At 38.9% G+C, this 22,043-nt stretch overlaps 1 protein-coding gene across 1 annotated transcript; it reads left to right on the top strand.

Annotated features, from left to right (window-relative positions):
• Positions 12,711-22,043, top strand: LOC109224094. Its single transcript, XM_019388677.1, has 9 exons — positions 12,711-13,187; positions 13,610-14,112; positions 15,310-15,503; positions 17,218-17,388; positions 18,307-18,621; positions 19,255-19,455; positions 19,545-19,694; positions 19,842-20,042; positions 20,538-22,043. Exons 1-9 carry the CDS (start codon positions 12,797-12,799, stop codon positions 21,589-21,591), a joined length of 3,180 nt encoding a protein of 1,059 aa, XP_019244222.1. The 5' UTR covers positions 12,711-12,796; the 3' UTR covers positions 21,592-22,043.

Genomic DNA, 22,043 nt, shown 5'->3' with positions numbered 1-22,043 from the left:
TATTATTCAACGGGTTGTCTCATTACATGTCACAGTCATTGGTTCACAAGATAAGTAATAGTAATGCTTGTATTGGTAAAAGTAAGGAGGAAAACGATTAGCCAATAAATATTAATTTCTTAAGAAAAATCAAAACATGCTTTAGAATAATTGTTATCGAAACATTGAAGATCTATTGCCGAAAAATTGGAAAAACGAAAAGAAAAACCAGTTTAATAAATTAAAATAGTGACAATAATGCTTGTTTTATCCTTTGCATACCCGAGCTCGTCGGTCTGGCCGGTCCTGATGGTCCAAATTGTTGGCGTGATGGCTCCTCTGCTACAAGCTTGTATGGAAGGACCTCCTCCCCATTCTCCTCGAGAATAACACAGCAATCCATATCATTGTCCTCTAAAAATAGGTTTTTTCACTGCCGCGAGTGCTTCTTCTTCATCTGTCCCATAGACGACGTCCGTTAGAAAGAAAAATCAAGTCGTCAAACAATTCATAGCGAGGTTAAAAAAAAAAGGAAAGTAAAGAACAATAAAAAACTCATACATATAAAAGTATATAACAAACATTTTTCAAAAATATCAATGTAATTTAAACATAAAAACAGTAGGTTAGTTTTTTATTTGTAGGTAATTAGTTTCATTTACTATGTCTTTACATTATCTTTTGAATGATCTTAATATTTTTGTACAATTATCCATTTATATAATCAAACTCTTTACAAAAACTAAAAAATGCCACCTCGTTTTTTATTTTTCCAAAATTGTTGGACTTTAAGCCATTGGCTTTAAAGTAGAAGAAGTGGTGAATTGAAAATGGAGGGGAAATAACATGACGAAGGGTTGAACTATGAAGATCTCTGCATTACAACTAGATGTCGAACTACCAGAGGGTACAAAACCTCCCAAGTCTTGAGATGTTTGACGGTACAGGTGATCCAAGGGTCCATCTGAGAACATACTGAGACAAGCTGGTCGGGGTAGGAAAGGACGAAAGGATCCGCATGAAACTATCCATGAGGAGTTTGAAAGGAGATGCACTATCCTGGTACATCAGCCAGGATCCTAAGAAATGGTCGAGTTGGGTAGGTATGGCCTCTGATTTCATGGACAGGTTCAGGTTTAACACAAAAAATATGCCGGATGTATTCTATATTCAGGATCTGAAGAAGAATCCTGCAGAAACTTTTCGCGAGTATGCTATTCGTTGGAGGTCGGAAGCTGCTAAGGTCAGACCTGCATTAGAGGAGGAACAGATGAACAAATTCTTTATCCGGGCTCAGGACCCGAAGTATTATGAACGACTAATGATGATTGAAAATCATAAGTTTTTCGACATTATCAAGCTGGGGGAACGAATTGAAGAAGGTATCAAAAGCGGCATGGTTACAAACTTCGAGGCCTTGCAAGACACAAATAAGGCCTTGCAGTCTGGTGGTGTGTCTAAAAAGAAGGACGTGGGGGCCGTAATGGTTGCACAAAGGACCAGGCCCCCCCTCAAATACCAAACCTACCCTACACCTCCACTCACATATCAGTCAGCTCCAAACTACCAAGCACCCTCCTACCAAACCCCAGCACCAACTTATCAGTCACCTCCACCTCCCACATATCAGCCTACCTCGCCCAGATATTCCTAACCCGCACATGTCTACCAAACTTACAATGCCCAACCATCTCATTACCAATCACCCCCCGCACGCTAAAATTTCCCTAGGCCCCGGCCTAATTTTGATCGGAGGCCTCCAAAATAATACACAGCCATCGCCGAACCAAGTGATCAGCTATACGAGAGACTTAAAACCGCCGGATATGTCACCCCCATCCCTGCTTTAACCCCTGAGAATCCTTCTCAGTGGGTTAACCCAAACAAATCTTGTGCATACTATTCCGGCATGAAGTGACACACCATCAATGAATGCTGCTCTTTAAAGACAAGATACAGTCCCTGATTGATAACAAGGTCATCGTAGTAAAGGAAGCCGCTCCAAACGTCCGCAACAACCCCTACCAGACCACAAAGGCGGGGGTATTCACATGATTGAAGTAGAGGATGATTGGGATCCCGAGGGATCCATCGGGCTGATCGCAGAAGACGATGATCCAAAGAAACCAGTAGTTACTCTCAACCCCATCATAGTCCAGATTCAACCGTCCGAGATCACTGAGGTAGATGTGTCTATCCCTCTTGGGTTTGAGGCAGCGCCATCAATAAAAACACCGGCACCGTTTGAGGTTACAGTTTTACCACCCAAAGAACATGTCCCATTCGAAGTAAAGGTGGCCACAACGGTTCCAGTCGCAATGACTACCATGCCGTCATTCCATACAAAAGCCATACCTTGGGATTATACAGCCGAGGCTAGGAGGAAAGGCAAAGGCAGATTCAAAGAGACTGTTGCAGCACAGGGTATGACAAGGACTGGCAGAGTCTATACCCCGGAACACTTAGTTGAGCCGAGCAAGCAAGCTTCCAACCGGCCACTCATCATTGAAACAGGTCCAGATGACCTTTGGAGAAAGATACAGGCCAAGGAATACTCGGTCATCGACCAGTTGAACAAAACGCCGGCGCAAATCTCCATTCTTACTTTGCTACAAAATTCTGAGGCGCACATGAACGCTCTATTGAAGGTGCTGAGTGAAGCATACGTACCAAGCAACATCACTGGCAGAGAAATGGCTAACATGGTAGGACAAGTGTTGGAGAGCCATAAGATCACATTTCATGAGGACGAGCTGCCACCTGAAGGGTTGGGACATAACAAAGCACTGCACATCACCGTGCAATGCGAGGACTATTTTATCACCAGAATCTTGATCGACGGAGGATCCAGTCTCAACATCTGTCCACTGGTAACACTCAAGAAGTTGGGTAAAGGACTGCACGATATAAAGGATAGAGTTATCGATGTGAAAGCCTTCAACGGTTCCCAAAGGTCCACCATTGGGGAGATTAGTCTATGCTTGCAAATGGGGCCAACCTGGTTCGATGTTGATTTCCAGGTGATAGATGTGCCAGCGTCTTACAATCTGCTGTTGGGACGGCCATGGATCCATGCTGCTGGGGTCGTAGCATCAACACTGCATCAGGCAGTAAAATTCGAATGGAACCACCAAGAGGTGATCATTCATGGCGACGGTAGCAACCCTATATACCGTCGCTAGACCATCCCATCAATCGAAGGAAGAAGGAAGCTAGGTGGAGAGACTTACCACCACATTGAACGAGTAAATACTGTTGACAAATATAAATGGTGGGATAGCAAAATTGAGAGTATACTGAATTGGAGTGGGTACGAACCTTGCAAGGGGCTCGGAAAGAACCTCCAAAGGAATCGCTAAGCCCATAAAACTCAAAAAACATGGCACCACTTTCGGCTTGGGATACGTATACACCTGGGAGGAGTTCAATAATTGGTCGCCAGCATGACGCGGTCCTTACTACCCGTTAGAGCAACCAATACCGCACCTGGAGCAGACACTTAAGAACATTTGGGTGCAGATGTTATGTTCTCAACAATGGAAAAGATCAGCTTGGGAAATTTGATGCCAATAGTGATGAAGGAATTTTTCTGGGGTACTCTTCTCAAAGTAAAACCTACAAGGTATACAACAAGTGGACTCAATGTGTTGAGAAGAGTATACACATAATCTTTGATGAGTCCTATCTCTAATGTAAGAAGAGCAAGAAGGATGATCAAGATAGAGAGCCTCTACTGGTTCCAGGAGAGGTCATTGATATGGCAAATGGAAAGGAAGATATGATGAGTCAAGTGAATGAGACAGGTGAAGACAATGCAATCTCTTCCTCATAAGCTGGAGAGGAACCGGGTACTACAATTACAACCACTGAAGCTGAAGAAAGAGTGGTTGATGCAGTTCAAAGTACTCCACAGGTAGCAGAAAGAAGGATACAAGGGAACCAGTCAGGCTTACCCAGCTCCTCCACAAATGAAATTCAAGTGCCCAACTGGAAACACAAAAGCTCCCGACCTCTCGACAACATAATTACTCCTCTGTATTCAAAAGTCCAAACCGGATCAAAAGCCAGAAATTCACTTGCCTTCTTAGCATTTCTCTCCCAAATAGAACCCAAAAACATTAAGGAAGCCTTAAAAGATACAGACTAGATCACAGCCATGCAAGATGAGCTGCATCAATTCGAAAGGAACAAAGCATGGCACCTGGTACCTAGACCCTCAGATCGGACATCATAGAGACCGTGTGAGTATTCAGGAATAAGCTTGATGAGCATGGAAACACTACAAGGAATAAGGCAAGGCTAGTAGTCCAAGGCTACAATCAGGAGGAAGGAATTGATTATGATGAGACTTTTGCTCCGGTTGCTCGTATGAAAACTATCAGAATCCTCATTCCTTTGCATCACATATGGAATTCACTCTGTTCCAAATGGATGTCAAAAGTGCATTTTTGAATGGTGTCCTCAAGGAAGAAGTCTATGTAAAGCAACCTCCAAGTTTTTAATGTCATAAACACCCTAAATATGTGCTCAAATTGGACAAGGCACTGTATGGGTTGAAGCAGGCTCCTCGAGCTTGATATGAGAGGTTGTCGAAGTTTCTCTTAGAAAATGGTTTTGCAAGAGGATAAATTGACAACACTTTGTTTCTCAAGAAACGAGGGAGGAACCTGCTCAATGTTCAGGTATATGTTGATGATATTATTTTTGGGGCAACAGCTGATTCACTATGTGAGGAATTTGCAAAACTCATGGGAAATGAGTTTGAGATGAGCATGATGGGTGAGTTAAATTTCTTCTTGGGTCTTCAAGTGAAGTAGTCCACAAAGGGCACATTCATTAGTCAGCAGAACTATATCAAAGAGCTTCTGAAGAGATTTGACATGGAAGCATCAAAAGTGATTGACACTCCCATTGGCACTGCTACTCGACTAGACATGGACTAATATGGCTCTTCTGTGAATCAAATAACGTATAGAGGCATCATTGGATCTCTCCTCTATCTTACTGCAAGTAGGCCAGATATTGTTTTCAATGTGGGACTATGTGCAAGGTTTCAGTCAAACCCCAAGGAATCTCATCTGAAGGCTGCCAAAGGAATCCTGAGATATCTTAAGGGAACATAGGACCTGGTTCTGTACTACCCTTCAGGTGATAATTTTAATCTTATTGGGTATGCTGATGCTGATTATGCAGGTTATCTTGTGGATAGGAAAGCACATCTAGAATGTCTCATTTCTTGGGATCATGTGTTATCTCATGGGGCACAAGAAAGCAAAATTCAGTAGCTCTTTCAACAGCTAAAGCAGAATATGTTGTTGCAGCCTCCTCCTATGCTCAGCTCCTATGGATCAAACAGCAGTTGGAAGACTTTGGAGTGTACACTACTGTGTACCTCTTTTTTGTGATAACACAAGTGCACTCAACATGGCCAAAAATCCAGTCCAACATAAAAGAACCAAGAACATTAATGTGAGACATCATTTTCTCAAAGATAATATGGAAAAGGGGCTTATCTGTATGAAGTTTTGCAGCACAGAAGGCCAAATTGCAGATATCTTCACCAAAGCCCTGAGCAGAGAACACTTCTTTGAGAGAAACAGGCTGGCATTGGTGCTAATAAAGCCTAATTGAGAACCTGATTCATACCATATGATTATGAAAATCACATACAGGTAAAATTAGGTAATGTGTTTTTCTGGCCAAGTCTAACTCACTTCTATACCGTTACAGGTAGACACGCATAATGATTATAGAAGCTGCTGAGGCAATGCATGAGCGGTAAAAGAAGGTTGAGCATTTTTTAAAGACCGGTCACGAACCTGGTTCTTGTGCCACAGGTTAGTAGTCTTTTGCTTTTCTCATACATATCTCAAAAGAAAACAAAAATAATGCCACATCATCAACCTTTTCAGACTCTGTATGTCATGTCTTTTCGTTCAAATCCTTTCACTTCCCTCTGGAATATTGCATCTTCCCACACATCTGCCGTCGTTTCAGAACCCGTTTATCCTTCCTTCATAATTGCCATTCACCTCATTATAACCCTCTCACTCCCAAAAATTGAACGACCATCCCTGTCCTCCTCAGTCTTCTAGAACCTTCAAGAAAAATCGTCTACCATGGCTGAGGATCAAACAATCCCTCCTACCACTGAAGAGAAAAACCTCGAGTCTTCTCTTGTAGAAATAACTCCAGTCATCCCCTCTTACACAACTGTTCAAATAGAAAACCCTAAATCAGTTTCTCCTTCACCCTCCATCCCTCTCTCTACTCCCTTTGACTCTACTCCTCCTCTAAGCGTTAAGAACTCAGACAACCCTAAGAATGAAAGCTTCTCTCCCTTGTTGCCCGAGACAATCAAAAAACAGAGTAAAGATGACATTCCAGTTCCAAAGGAAAATAGTAAGTCTCCATCAGCAGAAAAAGCTTCATCGAACAGTCCTGAAAGTGCTAAGGGTTCTAAGGAAAACTCTGACCATTCTACAGGTACTCCTATCTCCTCTGTTGTTGCTCCTATGGAACCTCAAGAGAGGGATTCCATAGAAAATATGTTAGCTATTGCTGCTGAGGGAATTATTGGGAAGGAAAATTCTACTATGCCTGAGTCTTAGGGGGAAGAGACTCAATCCTTGGTGGGAGAAGGAGCAATGGTGCTTTTTGAACAACGTGCACCAGAAGAGGCTACTAGGACCCACTTGATTGACCTGACCCCTCTCCTGAAGAAACAGGTCAGGAATCATCTTCCCAGGTTTGTTTCGACCCTGCTCGTTCTCCTCACTTTGATGCCAAGCCCTTGGAAGTAGTGGCTCCTGTTATGAGGTCCAGTGATGAAGAAGATGAGGATAATGTTGCTCTGAGTGCTCTCACTAACGTAAGGAGGCCAGTAGCAACTCCCGAGCTCTCTCCTAAGCGACCTACCACAAGGTTGCAGAAGAAGGAGGCTCTTGAGTCTTTGCTAAAGAAGAGTAAGAGAAGTAATAGGAAGAAGAAGAAAAGGCTGGTGAAGGATGGTGAAGTTGTTTGTGACAAGAATATCCCAGTTCTGGAAGTTGATGAGGAAGCCACAGAGGAACCAAGTTCCTTGATCAAGAAGTCCCAGAAAAAGAAGCACTTTGCCGAGAGTACTTCAAAAGAGGTTGTTGGAACACCTAGTGAAAAGTTAGTATAGGATAGTGGCAAGTTGAAAGAAGTTGTGGTAGAAGAGTCTGTGTCTGATAAGGATGTGCAAGTGAAGTCTAGTGGGAAAGTTAAGTCCAGTGGAAAGTCTCTGAAAAGGAAATTGGAGGATGTGAAATAACCCGATTCTGTGAAGAAGGCAAGACGTGGAAGTATATCTGGTAAAGAAAGGTTGAGGTATCAGAAAGTGCTGGGGGGTCGTACTTTTGACCCTGAGATATCTCAGATGGCTGGAATGCGCCAAGTGCTTGAGTTGGTTGAGTTCAACAGTGTGGACACCTATTCAAGGTGGATGTGCCCAAGGTATATGAGGAAGAGGTTCAAAGTTTCTATGCAGACCTCTTTATCGTTGAATCTGATCATATCGGCGCATTGGTGAATGGCGTAGACATTGTTATGGACTCTGCTGTGTTAGGAGACATACTTAAAGTTCCTGCTGAAGGTCTGTCTTCTGTTAGAGGTTCCTATGGCTCAAACTTTAGGCGTGCTATAGTTAAGGAGAGAGCGGTGCAGCAGGGGGAACGGGTGCACAAGAAAGAAAGCTTTGTTTCCTGTTTATCGGCTGCTTTTTGAGTTGGTGAACAAGGTCCTGCTTCCTCGCACTGAGAGGAGATCCATCACATCCAAGGCTGGTCTATATCTGATGGAAGCACTGGATGAGTTCCAAACTGTTAATCTGCCAGCCATAATGATTGAGCATATGCAAAAGGTGGCAGCATTCAAAGATGGAAATCATGGCCTCCCTATGGATTTCTCCTCACGCGTGTCTTCAAATTCTTTAACGTGCCTTTGGGACAGCCTAAGATGGGGACCAAGAAGCAGACTATCTCTAGAACTAATCTAGAGGAATGTGAGTGTATCGACAAAATTGGATGGGTAAGAAGCACTTCAACGATTTCCCAGCTTATAAATGCTCAGAACGGTGCTACTGAAGAGATCAGAAAATTAAAAGCAAAGAATGTCATATTAGAGACTCAGCTCAGTTAGGCCCGAGAGGCACCAGGGTCCTCTAGTTTTTCAAATCCAGAGTCTGACTAAGGAGAATACTAATCTCAGGCAACAAGTTGAGAACCTGAGGGAGAAACTGCTCGCTGAGCAAATGTTCGCCAATGCTCGGATAGATCTCATTCTCAACACACTTGCTGCCTCTTTCAAGCCCTCTTCCTATAGTGTCCCCTAGGCATATCTCTCAGTGACCAGTGTCCAGTTTATCTCTCTTGATAGTGTTTTGATGATGTTGCGGTGGTTGTTTCTATTTTTTTTTTGTTTCTGGATGGAAATCACTAGTACTGCTCCCATGTAAACTGTCCAAATCTGCTTTTGCTGTAAAGGCAAATGCTTATGTTTTTCATTGTTTAATGAAAACTCTCCTTCTTTTGCTGTAAATGCTTATGTGTTTCTGCTTCTCTTTTCTATCATGTTTGTCTGCACACAAGTGTCATGCGTTAACTAGGCTAGACTTCTTTATGATATTTGCTTGTTTGTGTGTTTTTAATGATGCCAAAAGGGGGAAGTTAGATAAATTGAACAAATTGAAGGAGTTAAGAAGAAGCAGGAACTGATTAAAGGGGAAGTACAAAGTCAGGGGGAACTTGTGAAGTTCCTGTTACTTTATCTGGTTTTTGTTGCTCTAAATATAATTTTCATTTTTTAAGTTTGTCATCATCAAGAAGGGGGAAATTGATGGGTTTATAGTACCTTAGCTTCATATTTTGATGATCTAACAAACTTATTGTCAAAGAACCAGATAAAGAACCTGATACACTTGGTACACAACTCAATCAACGGACATAAACTAATGTGAGTTGCTACGAATTCAGAAGATAAAGAATCAACACAGGGACTTGATCCCTTTGGGTTCCCCTGACAACAGTACGAAGTCAACTTTCTACAGCTGGAAAGTGACTGCCTGCACTGAACATGTAAACAGTGTAGCATAGTGCAGCAGTCACTTCTCATTGGGAAGGACCTTGTACCATCCAAGTGATTACATCATTCAAGTGATGTCATCCAAGTTGTATTAACAATAAACATTACAACAAAACATCACTTGAATACTTGAGAATTCATTCAAGCATTCTAAGCATACGACAATCAAGCATTCAATTCTCAAGTGCAATAAGAATAAAGTACAACACCACTACGGATCGGTTCCTACAACAAGTCTCTTGCATGTCCTTAGTTGAGTTGTAACTTTGTAATTGTTCTTCATTGTAATTCCTACTTTGCTTGTCTAAAAGCTTTAATTAGGAACCCTTTGTAAACCATAAACCTTTAGTGTTTGTGTCGTGACTAGAGTTAGTCATGAGTTGAAGTCTTTATAATAGGTGTATTGCAAAGTGGCTTGTAATAGGTGTATTACTAGTTAGTGAGGGATTAAGAGTTTAATTCCTAGGTTGCATATGTTGTAATCTAAAGATTGCTCATAGTGAAGTTGAATCCTACCTGTGTAGGTCGTGTTTTTTTTTATCCCCTTGAACATGGATTTTTCCCTATAAAAGTTCCCTGTTCCATTTACTTACTGTTGCATTAGCCTTTGTGGAACCCTATATAGGACCTGGTCTCTATATAGTTTGGTGGACTCATATATTCTATCATATATATTTTGTATAGTGTCAATCTATTTAGTATATATTTTGTATGGTGATAATCTATTTTGTATAATGACAGTCTATTTAGTATTTTTTGTACAATAACAGTCTATTTTGTATAGTGACAGTCTATTGTATATAAATTGTATAGTGACAGTCTATTTTGTATATATTTTATAATATATTAATATTCAAATTTATTTTCACCGAAAGAAATACATAAATATCCATGTAAATATATAGTAATGGTGGGCCTGAAATCAAATTATTTAAAACTGTATACCAGATATTTGTTCTAAACCAAACTACAATTGTTCCTTAATAATACACATAAAAGAAAGATGTTACAAAGAAAAGGATTTTTAGGATCCTTTCTGGCGGCAGAAACTAAGGAGAATAAAACCTTCCTCATCAAGATCATAACGGCTACTTTAGCAGGTGAATTTTGAACCAAATTATCTTTGCCGCTTCGGAGCAAGCTTGCATGCCTTCCTCATAATATTAGGGAGAAGCTTCTACAACTTCAGCAATAGTCTGTATCCACAAAAATAATTTTAAATTAACCAGTAGTACAATTTAAATATTAAAAAAAAGAACTTAAAATCGTTAAAAATTAAGAACCTGGTTGTTGGCGGGACTAATAGCCTGTTTGGCCAAGCTTCTCAAGAGGTCAAAAGTGCTTTTTTTCCCTAACTTGAGGTTGCTTGGCCAAGCTTTTTTGAGGAAAAAAAGTGCTTTTGGGAAGAAGCAGAAGCAGTTTTGACTTTTCTTCTTACCAAAAATGCCTTTAACAAAATATAGTATATACCAAAATAACTGTTAAATCTAATACTTAGATATTAATGTATAAATATTTCTTCTTATTTTTAGGATAACTTTCTAATATATAGTGACTTTAGCGGTGGATGCTTTTATATTTGTTGAATGATTTTTAATATATTTAACTTATATTAAAAGAATTAAGTACTTTTTAATTTTATTTCCATATTTTACTTAAATAAAATGAAAAGATTTAATTATTGCATGTAATAACAAATTTTTGAGATAATTTATTTACTTATAATATTAACTATAAAGTAAATATATTCATGTCCTTATTCGTAATTTGATACATAAAAGCACTTTATGAAAAGCTTGGCCAAACACAAATTATTGCTCAAAAGTGCTTTTCAGAGTAATTAACCAAACACAAACTGCTTCTCTCCAAAAGTACTTTCTTCAAAAGCACTTTTAAAAAAATCACTTCTCAAAATAAGTTGATTTCTCCCACTTGGCCAAACAGGCTATAACATTGGAGATGACGGAGCCACTAGCTTTCCAGGTGCCATTGACATAACAACCTAGATTTTGAGGGCCAATTTCGATCTCCTTCAGAAACTCGTACTCTTCTTTGGGAAACTCATGATTTCTTCAATTTCACAAAAAAAAAAAAAAAAAAAAAGTACAATCAAAACTTTCCAACGGACACAATAATCCGATTGAAGAAATTGCTTAGTGCAAGAAGGAGAGTCAATAAATGAATGCCAGAGAAGTGGCGATCCATCGCCAAATTGTAACGTGCAATTGTGGGCTAGACAGCTATTTATAGTTTTTGCCGAGCAGCTAACTTTGTCAAAAGCTTTCAAGTGCGCGGTTAGCCACTAATAACATATGTATTTACTTTTAAGCCACTATTTAAATTGTTTTTAGTCTTTAGCCACTGCTTTAATAAACTTTACCTGCCCAGACGAAAACACCCTTCTGCTCATAAAAGTTCAGGATCAAGTGTCCTTAACTTTTGAACTTGCAACTCTAAGTTCAGGACTTCAGGACTACATGTCCTTAACTTTGAATTTGGACTCGAAGTTCAGGACCACCTATCCTTAAGTTCTGTGCTTGTAACTCTAAGTTAAGGACTACTTGTCCTTAACTTTTGAACTTGTAAGTCTAACTTCAGGACCTATTGTCCTTAATATTTGAGCTTGTTAGTCTAAGTTTAGGACCAAGTGTCCTTAACTTTTGAACTTGTAACTTTAAGTTCAGGACTAAGTGTCTTTAACTTTTGAGCTTGTTAGTCTAAGTTCGAGACCTATTGTCCTTAATTTTTGAGCTTTTTAGTCTAAGTTCAGGACCTATTGTCCTTAACTTTTGAGCTTCTTAGCCTAAGTTCAGGACCTATTGTCCTTAACTTTTGAGCTTGTTAGTCTAAGTTCAGGACTTCAGGCCCTATTGTCCTTAACTTTTGAACTTGTAACTGTAAGTTTAGGACCTATTGTCCTTAACTTTCATTTTGAAATTTAGGAAACTTCTGGTTCTTAATTAAAATCTCTTGTTTACCTTATTTCTTTTTTTAATTGCTACTAATTAAGACTCTACTTTAGAGTCTGTTCTAGACCAAAGAAAACATAAACGACAAACCAAGTAGCAAACCAGATAGAAAAGCTTGAGATTTCTTAAGAGTGCAGTATCTCTCATTTATCGATGTTGAATTGTATAGTCCGTCACCTAATCCCCAAGAAAGAGGGAGAGAGGGAACTGGGTTGGCTAGTGAGATGAGCTCACCTGGTCGATCTCGAGGAGGAGAAAAGGAACAAAGAGCAAAGACTTTTGACACTGAAGCGAAGAAAAAATGTGCTGGGCAAGGCGGGGTCAAGAGATAGAAGAAAGGGTAACACCGTCTTTTCATATTAATTTTAATAGATCAGTGGCTAATTTTGCCCAGCATTAAAAATACTGGATAAAAAGTAAATACCACTTTAAAAAGTGGCTACCCCACGCAACTTTTACAAATAAAGAGGCTGCCGAAGTTACTCTAAGCCCACTTCATATATCGATTACAGGGCTGAGGTTTCAAGATTGTAGGCCCACTTATCGAATAGATTCTATTTAAGGAAGTTTGTGGGCTCTCTGATATTGAGCCCAAATTTTGGCACACTTTTCTGGTCCATTTAGTCTCCAACATTCCGAACAGTAGTTGTTACCGCCATCTGCATTCAACTTAACAATTCTTGAATTTAAAGCCCTAACACTACATTCCCAATCCCTCGGATTACCTGAATCCCTAATTCCTAATGGCTTTCGACGACGATGATGATTTCTCCGGCAGCGATTCCGATGACGGCTTTCAAGAGGACATGAAAGCCCTTAAGAAAGCTTGCCTTCTCGCCGGCAAGGAAACTGACGACCTCCAACCTTCATGTTCCACCGGCGATATCGGCGGTGGCCACGTCACCGGTGCGGACGACGTAACCCCCTCCGGTACAGACGTTGATGACGTAGACGATGACATCGAGTTGGTTCGTAGCATACAAGAGCGATTCGCCCTATCGACAGAGCTTCGTGAGCCTCTAACTCTAAAACCGTTGTGCTCGCTTCCTCCTCCTGGCTCGGAGGGTGACGATGACGACGATGATTTCGAAACCCTACGTGCTATTCAGCGCCGCTTTGCGGCCTACAATGACGGTAGATTATTTCTGTTTGTTGATTTAGATTTTCTGCCCTCATTCGTCTGCTTAGAATTATAAATATAAGTCTATACTCATTGCTAGTACTCCTATTTAATATGAACCGAACTAGTGTTAAAAGTATTTTGTCATGATTAGTGTCTACATTGCAAAAGATGATTTTTTTTTACTCGTCTGTTGGATATCAAGAATGTTTGATCTTTGAGTTTAAGTTCTATGCACTGACTATGTAAAAAGAAAAGTATTTTGCACAATTAGGTCACTTATTAGGCAAGTATAGGTAAATCTGTTGATAAGCATTAACGGGTAATGTGGTTAAAATGGTGCATACAACTTAAATCCTTTATCTTTTATGTATTTCTTATTTGCTACTAAGTATTATCTTTTTTTTTTTTGGTTACTATCGTATAATTTATACAGATTCTGGAAAGGGAAGAAAGGAGAGTCCTTTGAATAACTTTGAGCAGGTTGGTGTCACTAACATTACCTCGGAAAAGGAATCTTCCAATAATTTCTTTGTAGAGAGAACTAATGCTGGGGAAGGGTTTCCCGCTTGTGTAGATGGAACCATACAGATTTCTGATGGATGCAGTAATGAAATTGCTAGTTCTCAGAATCTCATTGAGTGGCATGATTCCGGTGCTGAAAACACAGCAGTGTCAGTTAATTCTTTTTGCTTCCCAAAATCAGCACAGGCATTTGTTGAGGCCATCAAGAAGAATAGGTCTTGTCAGAAAATTATCCGGGATAAAATGATGCAGATTGAAGCAAGAATGGAAGAGTTGAAAAAATTGAAGGAACGGGTGAAGATCCTTAAAGGCTTTCAGATCGCTAGCAGAAAGAGAATGGGGCGGGCCTTGTCACAGAAAAGAGATGCACGTGTCCAGTTAATTTCTTTGCCAAAACAAAAGTGCAGTTCAAAGGTCAGCATTACAATCTGCCAATTAATTGCAAGCTTGATTAATTATTACTTCGGTTAGTTCCACCTCATGTTGCTGCCTGAATGGACTAATTTAGGATAAGGAACACATGAGCACATGACATGAGATGCCGGGTTCATTTATGTGTCTTATCGTGTCAGTTTGTTTTTTGCTTATTTGCTCATTCTTTTAGGCCAGAGAATATAAAAACAAAACTGTACGAGGTTCTTAAGTTGTTGTCAAAAGATTACTTTGCGTGGGACAACATGAATATACAAGAATGGAAGAGTAATTTGACGTGTTAAGTGCTGTAAAAAGTGAAAACATCAATTAATTGCTTTTTTCTCAACTAGATTTGGATTGATGGGCGAAATTTTACTTAATGGTCTAATCTGAACAGCTTAATATAAATTGTTTATGATATATACGAGAATGGCGTGATGTAATTTGTATTGTTGAAACCTGTTAGTTTATGTCTTGGTGTATTTTAAGACTATGGATTGTAAAAATGGATGTTGATATGTTCAGGAGAATTCAGTGTTTGTTAATCTTATTTGTTTAAGTATTAGGTTATTTAAGTTGTATCTTCTCAAGGAGAGAGAAAGTGCTAGTGATTTTTGTGCAATGCCTTCAAGAAAAAAATATGAAAACTAACTGTACTGTGATTTAATATGTCTGTTGTCTACCCACTTGGGGATTGGACGTTTGCCACCTTGTCTACGTTGCATATAGTCTGTTTCCATGGCTCTAATTGATGACTATTGACACAGTTGAGCAGCATTTTCATTGTCAAAATTTGTTTTTCTGGTGACATGGTGCCAAATATGTCATCAATTGCCTGTTTTTTCAACTTGTCTGTGGTAATTAATTGCTTGTTGGACACTGACAGCCTTACCTTCCTTTGTTTTCTCATTCTAGCTGATTGATCGTATCATGTATAACTTATTTTAAAGTTCTTTTATATGAATATTTTATCTGTTTTTTTTACTGGTATATCAGTATTGTATCTTGTTTAATATGTACAAAAAATGGATTGCATCTTCTGAAAGCTTGAAATTATCCATTAAGACAACAATAATAATAACGCCTCAATCACAAACGATGGTGTTATTATATGTGATACAAGTTGTACTTAAAAAAGATAATTGTATGGGATACATTTATATGTAATCTTCTGTTCCTAAATTTGTTCTTAACCAGGGAAAGAAGTTATCTGCAATACATTATGGACCTCCCGAGAATTCTCATGTTGCTAGCGTTAGGGAGGCATTGACACATTTTGCTGTCTCATTGAGTCGTAAGGAGTGGTCTAAAGAAGAGAGAGAGAATCTTGCAAAAGGAGTGAAACAACAATTTCAAGAGATGCTGCTTCAACGCTCTGTGGATCTACTAAGGTACATTTCTCCCTGCAGAGGATATGTTAATGAGGAAACACTTCTTTCTAATTAAGATTCTTGCTCATACAGCACTTGCATGCACATATCCATGATCTTTCACAGGGACAAAAACGACCAACAACCCTGAGTTCTAATACTGTCAACTTTATATAAACCTTGTCTCTCAGTGATATCCTGTTTTCTCAATGCTTTTGGACGATGCTTGTATGTATCATCAAACTTTAATTCATCAAGCCGATAAGATTAAAGTTGATTGACTAATCATTATATTCAAATATATGACTTTCCTTATTTGTATGGATTGGAATATATGGTTCCAACTTATTCACAATTATTTGATTGACTGATCATAGTATTCAAATATATGACTTTCCTTATTTGTATGGATTGGAATATGTGGTTGCAACTTATTCACAATTATTCTTTTCCAGCCTTTTCCAGCCTTTATACGAGGATCATATGTTACCCAAATAATATGTAATTCTAATCCTTTCTTTCACCTAAATTTCCAATTTCAATTTCCCTTTTTACTTGCAATTTTGTGAAAACTGAAAATAGAAGAGAGAAAACTCTTGTTGAATTGGTTGTAAAAAAAAAAAGGAGAATTCTTTTAACTTTCAACAACTTTGAGCAAGTGTAGCGGGTGATAGCACTTGGATAAAAGTTGATATCTTTAGTATTATTGTTGATGTTTATCTTAGTGGTCCTTATTGGGTGGTAACTATAAAGAGACTGGATGCCTTATATCTCTGTCTTTTAAGTTTGAAGTGGATATTTCTAATTGTTGGTGCCAGCACCAATGCAATAATTTGTGGTCCTTTTATATCTATATATTTTGATTATTTGCGTGAGAAGAGATAATGTCAGTTCTTTAATTTTACACGTTTAGCTTAAAATCTGAATATTAGGATTGGCTGTTTGACAGCATGAGATTATCAGATTTTTATAAAGAAATTTACATGTGCAAATGCTTTTCTAATAAAGTAGTGTTTTGAAGGTGATGTTATACTGAAAGTCTCTATATAGCAGGATTAGAAAATCATGTGTCCAAGAAGTGAAGTTAATATTTTTTGAAACTTAATTTTCTTTTGTACCGTTCTAGAGGATTGTCTTAGGTTTCTTCAACTCAACCAGTAGAGCTTAATGTTGTCAAATGTTTGACTTTCACTCTCTTCTCCCCAGTCTTAGAGTGTTGTTCTGCCACTCGGAGCCCTTCATCTCCATCCTTTCTCTTTGTGCTGTTCTCTTATTCACTACCAACTTGGCTTCCTGTATGGAGATAAAAAATGCTATGGTGATTGGGGATTATCATTCTTAGTTAATTACAAATGGTATGCAGGTTGGTTTGAAGAATATTCATTGATGCTGGACCTAATTCTTACTCAGTTCTCTCTTCTACTTTTTCCCCACCCTTCATTATATATCATTAGATTTGAAGTTGAAGTTTGGACGTTGGAACATGAGGGCATTTGGTTATGACTGGTTTTATCAATAAGATCTATTCAAAATATTGAAATACTCTCATCAATAACTGGAAACTAGAAAGTGTCCGGAGAAATGAACATACCCTAACAAGTGGAATTTCTTTTGAAAAATTTGTGATTTGGAACTTGACTGATTGTTCTTATTTACCTTGTTTCTGGAAAATGCGCCATGTTTGCTACCAATTTGCTCTTATGGGACCATTTAGTCTTATCAAACTTTTTTGCAGTAATGAGGATGGACGTTCCGGAGAATCTGGTGATCTTGATGGCCTTATTGCCTCAATCAGGGACGTTGTGATTACCCCTGAGACCATGAGGTTATTTCTACCCAAGGTCAATTGGGATCAAGTAGCTGCCATGTATATTCCTGGTCGTTCTGGTGCTGAATGTCAATCGAGGTAGATTTAAAGTACCTTTTTTCCCTTTATAAAATAGTTATATACCTTCTTCGCATAGGTAGCGTTTCATACTTGAATCAGAATATTGCTGCTGGGCATCTGTCCAGTTCTATGCATTCTTGTATATGGAAAATTATATTAAAAATTTGATTTTTGCTGTTCCTATTAATTGTAATATGAGTATCGGGAATCATGTCCTTTTGACCTATGATAAGTTATGGAGAACATTTGCTGAATTATGACTAGCCAAGCTGTCGGAACTGCATGCCTAATTGTCGATCATCCAAGTTCAGGATTAGTAGAGCCTAAAAATGATGGGATCAAGGATCGAATAGGATCACAAGTTAGGTTTTCTAATTTAATGAGAATATAAGCTTTGTTAAACATTTAAGGGATATGCGACTAGTCGTACGAATATACCAATAAACATGAACATACATATACTATTAATTTAACATCGTTACTGTCTCAGAATGATCTTAAATATTCAATACTACAGTCAGATGTTTACTACCCTAATATGTAGTCTTGCGATCCGGAAACATTGAGAAGTTTGGTTTATTTATTACCTTTTGGAAGTGTACATATTGTATATAATGGATATGCCATGAATCTCATGAGCATTTAATGAACAGAAATAACCACATACACTTAAACGTAACATTATAATTGCACGTTTACTGATTCTAAAATCCGATCTTATGTACCTTAAGAGATCCTGCGTGGTCTCCTCCTTCCAAACAAAGTTTTAGCTGCTGCAAGTCCTATGATTGATATGTGCATTAATGGGCATACCTAATCGCGCCTTCTTAGTGGTGCTTCTGTTATCATTAGTTAAGTGTTTAAGGTGCTTTGAATTTGATTTTTCTGCTATCATTAGTTGAATGGTCACTTATCCTCTTTCTTACATCCCTTCAGGTGGTTGAACTGGGAAGACCCTTTAATTAAACATGAAGAGTGGGATATATTAGAGGAAAAGGCCCTTTTGCATGCTGTCCAGCGGAATGAAATGAGTAACTGGATTGATATTTCTGCATCATTAGGAGTATGTAGGACTCCGTTTCAGTGCTTATCACATTATCAGAGGAGTCTGAATGCTTCAATCCTTAGGCGGGAATGGACAGAGGAGGAGGATATTAAACTCTGTGCTGCTGTGGAGACTTTTGGTGAGAGTAACTGGCAGCTTGTTGCTTCTGTAATTGAGGGCCGGACAGGTACACAGTGCTCCAATAGGTCAGTCTTCTCCTCATAGTGGTTTCGTATCATTCCTTTTTTTCCTAGCTACTTCAATGGTTCGCATGATGTATTATATCATCATACACACTACTTCTGTAGAAGTGATAATTTCTTCATAATTCTGTATTCGGTACTACTTTTGTAGAACTTTGAATTGGTGTTTTGTGATTGGCCACCACCTTTTACGTAGGTCCAGTATCTAGGTTCTAGAGTAGGATCTATAAATTTACTGCTTCTCTTCGGCTTTAAAAGTGCGTCATGACAAATTAAACATGCACTATGTAACTGAATTTGTCTTCTGCTGTTTCATCAATGATTGACAACAATTCCTTCTGTGACTATGTAGGTACCTTTAGGTAAGGTTTTATTGGTTGGAGGAAAGCGAACACTTCAATGTTTTGTATATTACTAATACTTATGTTGTACGTATCTCATCCAAAGGATCTTCAGAGTAGGAGAATTAGAAGGGAAGGCATAGTTAAATCTGAGGCTTCTGAATCCCAAATGTTATTCATGTTTCAGTTTGCTTTTTACATATTTCTTCTATTCAATGTTTTAGAAGCAATTTGCGATTTGGTTCTCCCTGATGTATCTCTGAGTTAAGCTGGTGAATTTATTTGAAACTCCCAGGTGGATCAAATCACTTCATCCAACAAGGAAAAGGTGCGGTAAATGGAGTGCTGATGAAGACAAACGATTGAAAGTTGCTGTGATGCTCTTTCACCCTAAATCTTGGAGGAATATAGGTCAATCTGTGCCTTGTCGAGCTCCAATTTGGAAGAAGATAGCTCAATATGTACCAGGGAGGACTCATGTACAATGTAGAGAAAGGTATTTACTATCTGTCTGATTCGGCAATTAAGGTGGAAAAAGCTGTTATCATTCTTATCGTTTGAGTTTTATTTCTGCTATTGTTTCAGATGGGTCAATAGCTTAGATCCTTCTTTGAAGTTGGATGAGTGGACAGAAGAGGAGGATTTGAAGTTAAAATCAGCCATAGATGAACATGGATATTCCTGGTCCAAGGTTGCTGCTTGCGTTCCTCCACGCACTGATAACCAATGCCGGAGGTATGGACGTTTATGGTTATGGTTGAATGTGTTGCTTGTGTATTCTTTTCGTTGGTGCGAGGATGTTGTCTTATTTGTGGCTTTGAAGTTAGAATATACTCTAGGTGCTATCCAGATTTGTTTCTTATTCAATTGTTCTACGTACAGGAGATGGAAGGTGCTATTTCCAGATGAAGTTCCCATGTTGCAAGAAGCTAAAAAGATACGAAGAGAAGCTTTTATTTCCAACTTCGTTGACAGGGAGGAGGAGAGACCTGCCCTTAGACCCAATGACATAGTTCCAACTCATAAACTTAGTTATAGAGCTGGATGTGGAACTGCTTCTGCGAATAAAAGAAGGAAACTAAGGTATGCATTCAACAATATTTTGCTACATGTGTTGTGATAAAATTGTGATTATTTAATTCAGTGTTAATCCGTATTCAAATAGGAAACATTTCTGGAAGTGGCTGATGCCTCATTTGGTGCTTTACTCAAAGCTCCCCTACATCTCAATCCCAAATTAGTTTGTGCGGGCTATAGATGTTGCTTCCTGTCTGCTTAAATGAGGTGTTTTTTTTTGTGTGTGGGTGGGGGGGGGGGGGGGGGGGATAATGAATTCTTTTATCTTAGATGTTATTGCAACTTATTTGGTCTACCATTTGACCTTCTTGGATCTACTGAAACGCTGGTACAAGCAATATTTTGTGATCACCAATCAAATTACATACTAATTCTTAAATGAACTGCTATATCAAAGCACAGAGATAGTCTTGTCTGGTCTTGGACACACAGCTTTAGATGGAAGGAATGTGTTTTTAGCTGCTTGTTGCTTTTACTGATTGATTTAGTTTCTGTTTGTAGGCCCAGAGCAGCTAGGGATGATTCGGCTCCTAGGTGTGATGCATTATGTGAATTGGAGAGGCGACATTTGGAGGAAAGTGAAGGTCCAGAGTCTTCTGATCTTCTAAACAACAGTTCATTATCTTCTAGAGACCAGGAGATTGAGAGGATTTCAGATGGTGAAGAGGCGTTTGAACAGGGTTATCATGATTCAACAAAGAATAAAAGACCATCTAAACTGCATCCTAGAAGGACTAAAAAATTAGCACCAAATGATATGGTTCCAGAGGCTTCTGCTTCCAGTAAGGTTGAGTCTACTACTGCAGTTAACAATATCTGCAAGAATAGGAGGAGAACCAGTTCGCTAGTGAAGAAAAAGAGAACTATTGCCTCACAAGAAAGTTCATCATCTTTGCCAAATCTGTCTTCGTCAATGACAGTTGTTGAAGAGGTTGATTCACATGTTCAAGACAGCGGGAAGACCATGAATATTATGGATAAACCTCATTCCACAAGTGGATATGATGATTCCTGTGTTAACTCTGAGGGTCCTCCATTGTCTCGTCCACACTTGGATAAAGGGACAGCTGATCTCGATGTTGGTGAGAACCGTGTTTGGGAAAATGTTTCTACAATAGGGCCCCAAGAATCCTCATTATATTTTCAAAAGAATGCTTTTGTTTGCACTGATGAAAATGCAAGACAGTTAAAAGCTTCAGGCTGTCACAAGCTAAATAAATGCAAGCAGTTGAAGTGCGATGGTAGGTTTTCCTTAACTAATCTGCGTGAAACAGCAGATGACTGCATGACCCTTGCTTCCTTTATCCTTAAATCGCGTGCGAAGAGACGTTCATTTTCTTCTGCTAAGGTTGCCAAGTTGCGTCCAGACATAGCTCAAAGTAAGGATGTGGCAGACGATCACTCTAGCAGATCTTGTATATCTGGTGGTCATGATGGAGTGGAAAAGACAATGACCCAAGAATGCACTAGTTCCAATCAGATATCGAGGGCTGAAGTAGCGGATGACATGCCCCTCGCTCTTGTTATGGGCAGAGTGAAAAGGAGGCCACGTTAAGTTGTTGATAAATTTGACCCCCTCGAGAGCACAAGATAGAAAAAGGAGCAAATGCTGCTCATTATTATCAGAGGCAAGCTCAATGGTGAGGCCAGCTGGTCTACTGTCTTCATCTCGACTGGTTTCGGATGCGTATATCAATACCGCACCCGTATGCAAACATTCAGACAATTGGAGAGAGAATAATGAGATTCACTTGTATAGGCGGTTTAAAAATTTTCTTCACTTCCTGCTTGACGGATGAGTTATAAGTTGCTCAACTGTTTTTCTTTTCCAAATTGAAAAGCCATTCTTTCTAATACTGTTGGGAGAGCTCTGAAGACGTGGTAATGTGAATTCTCAGTCAGTTTTTGCCTTGTGACTTACTTTTTACCCAGCCTTTATTTTGAATGCAAGGTGTGTGTAAGTGTAAAACAGATACTGCAATTTAAGAATGAACAGTAAGATTTTAG

This window comes from Nicotiana attenuata, chromosome 3 (genome assembly GCF_001879085.1).
Source record: "Nicotiana attenuata strain UT chromosome 3, NIATTr2, whole genome shotgun sequence".
In the NCBI taxonomy this organism is placed as follows: domain Eukaryota; kingdom Viridiplantae; phylum Streptophyta; class Magnoliopsida; order Solanales; family Solanaceae; genus Nicotiana; species Nicotiana attenuata.
This window is presented reverse-complemented; position numbering and strand designations above follow the sequence as displayed.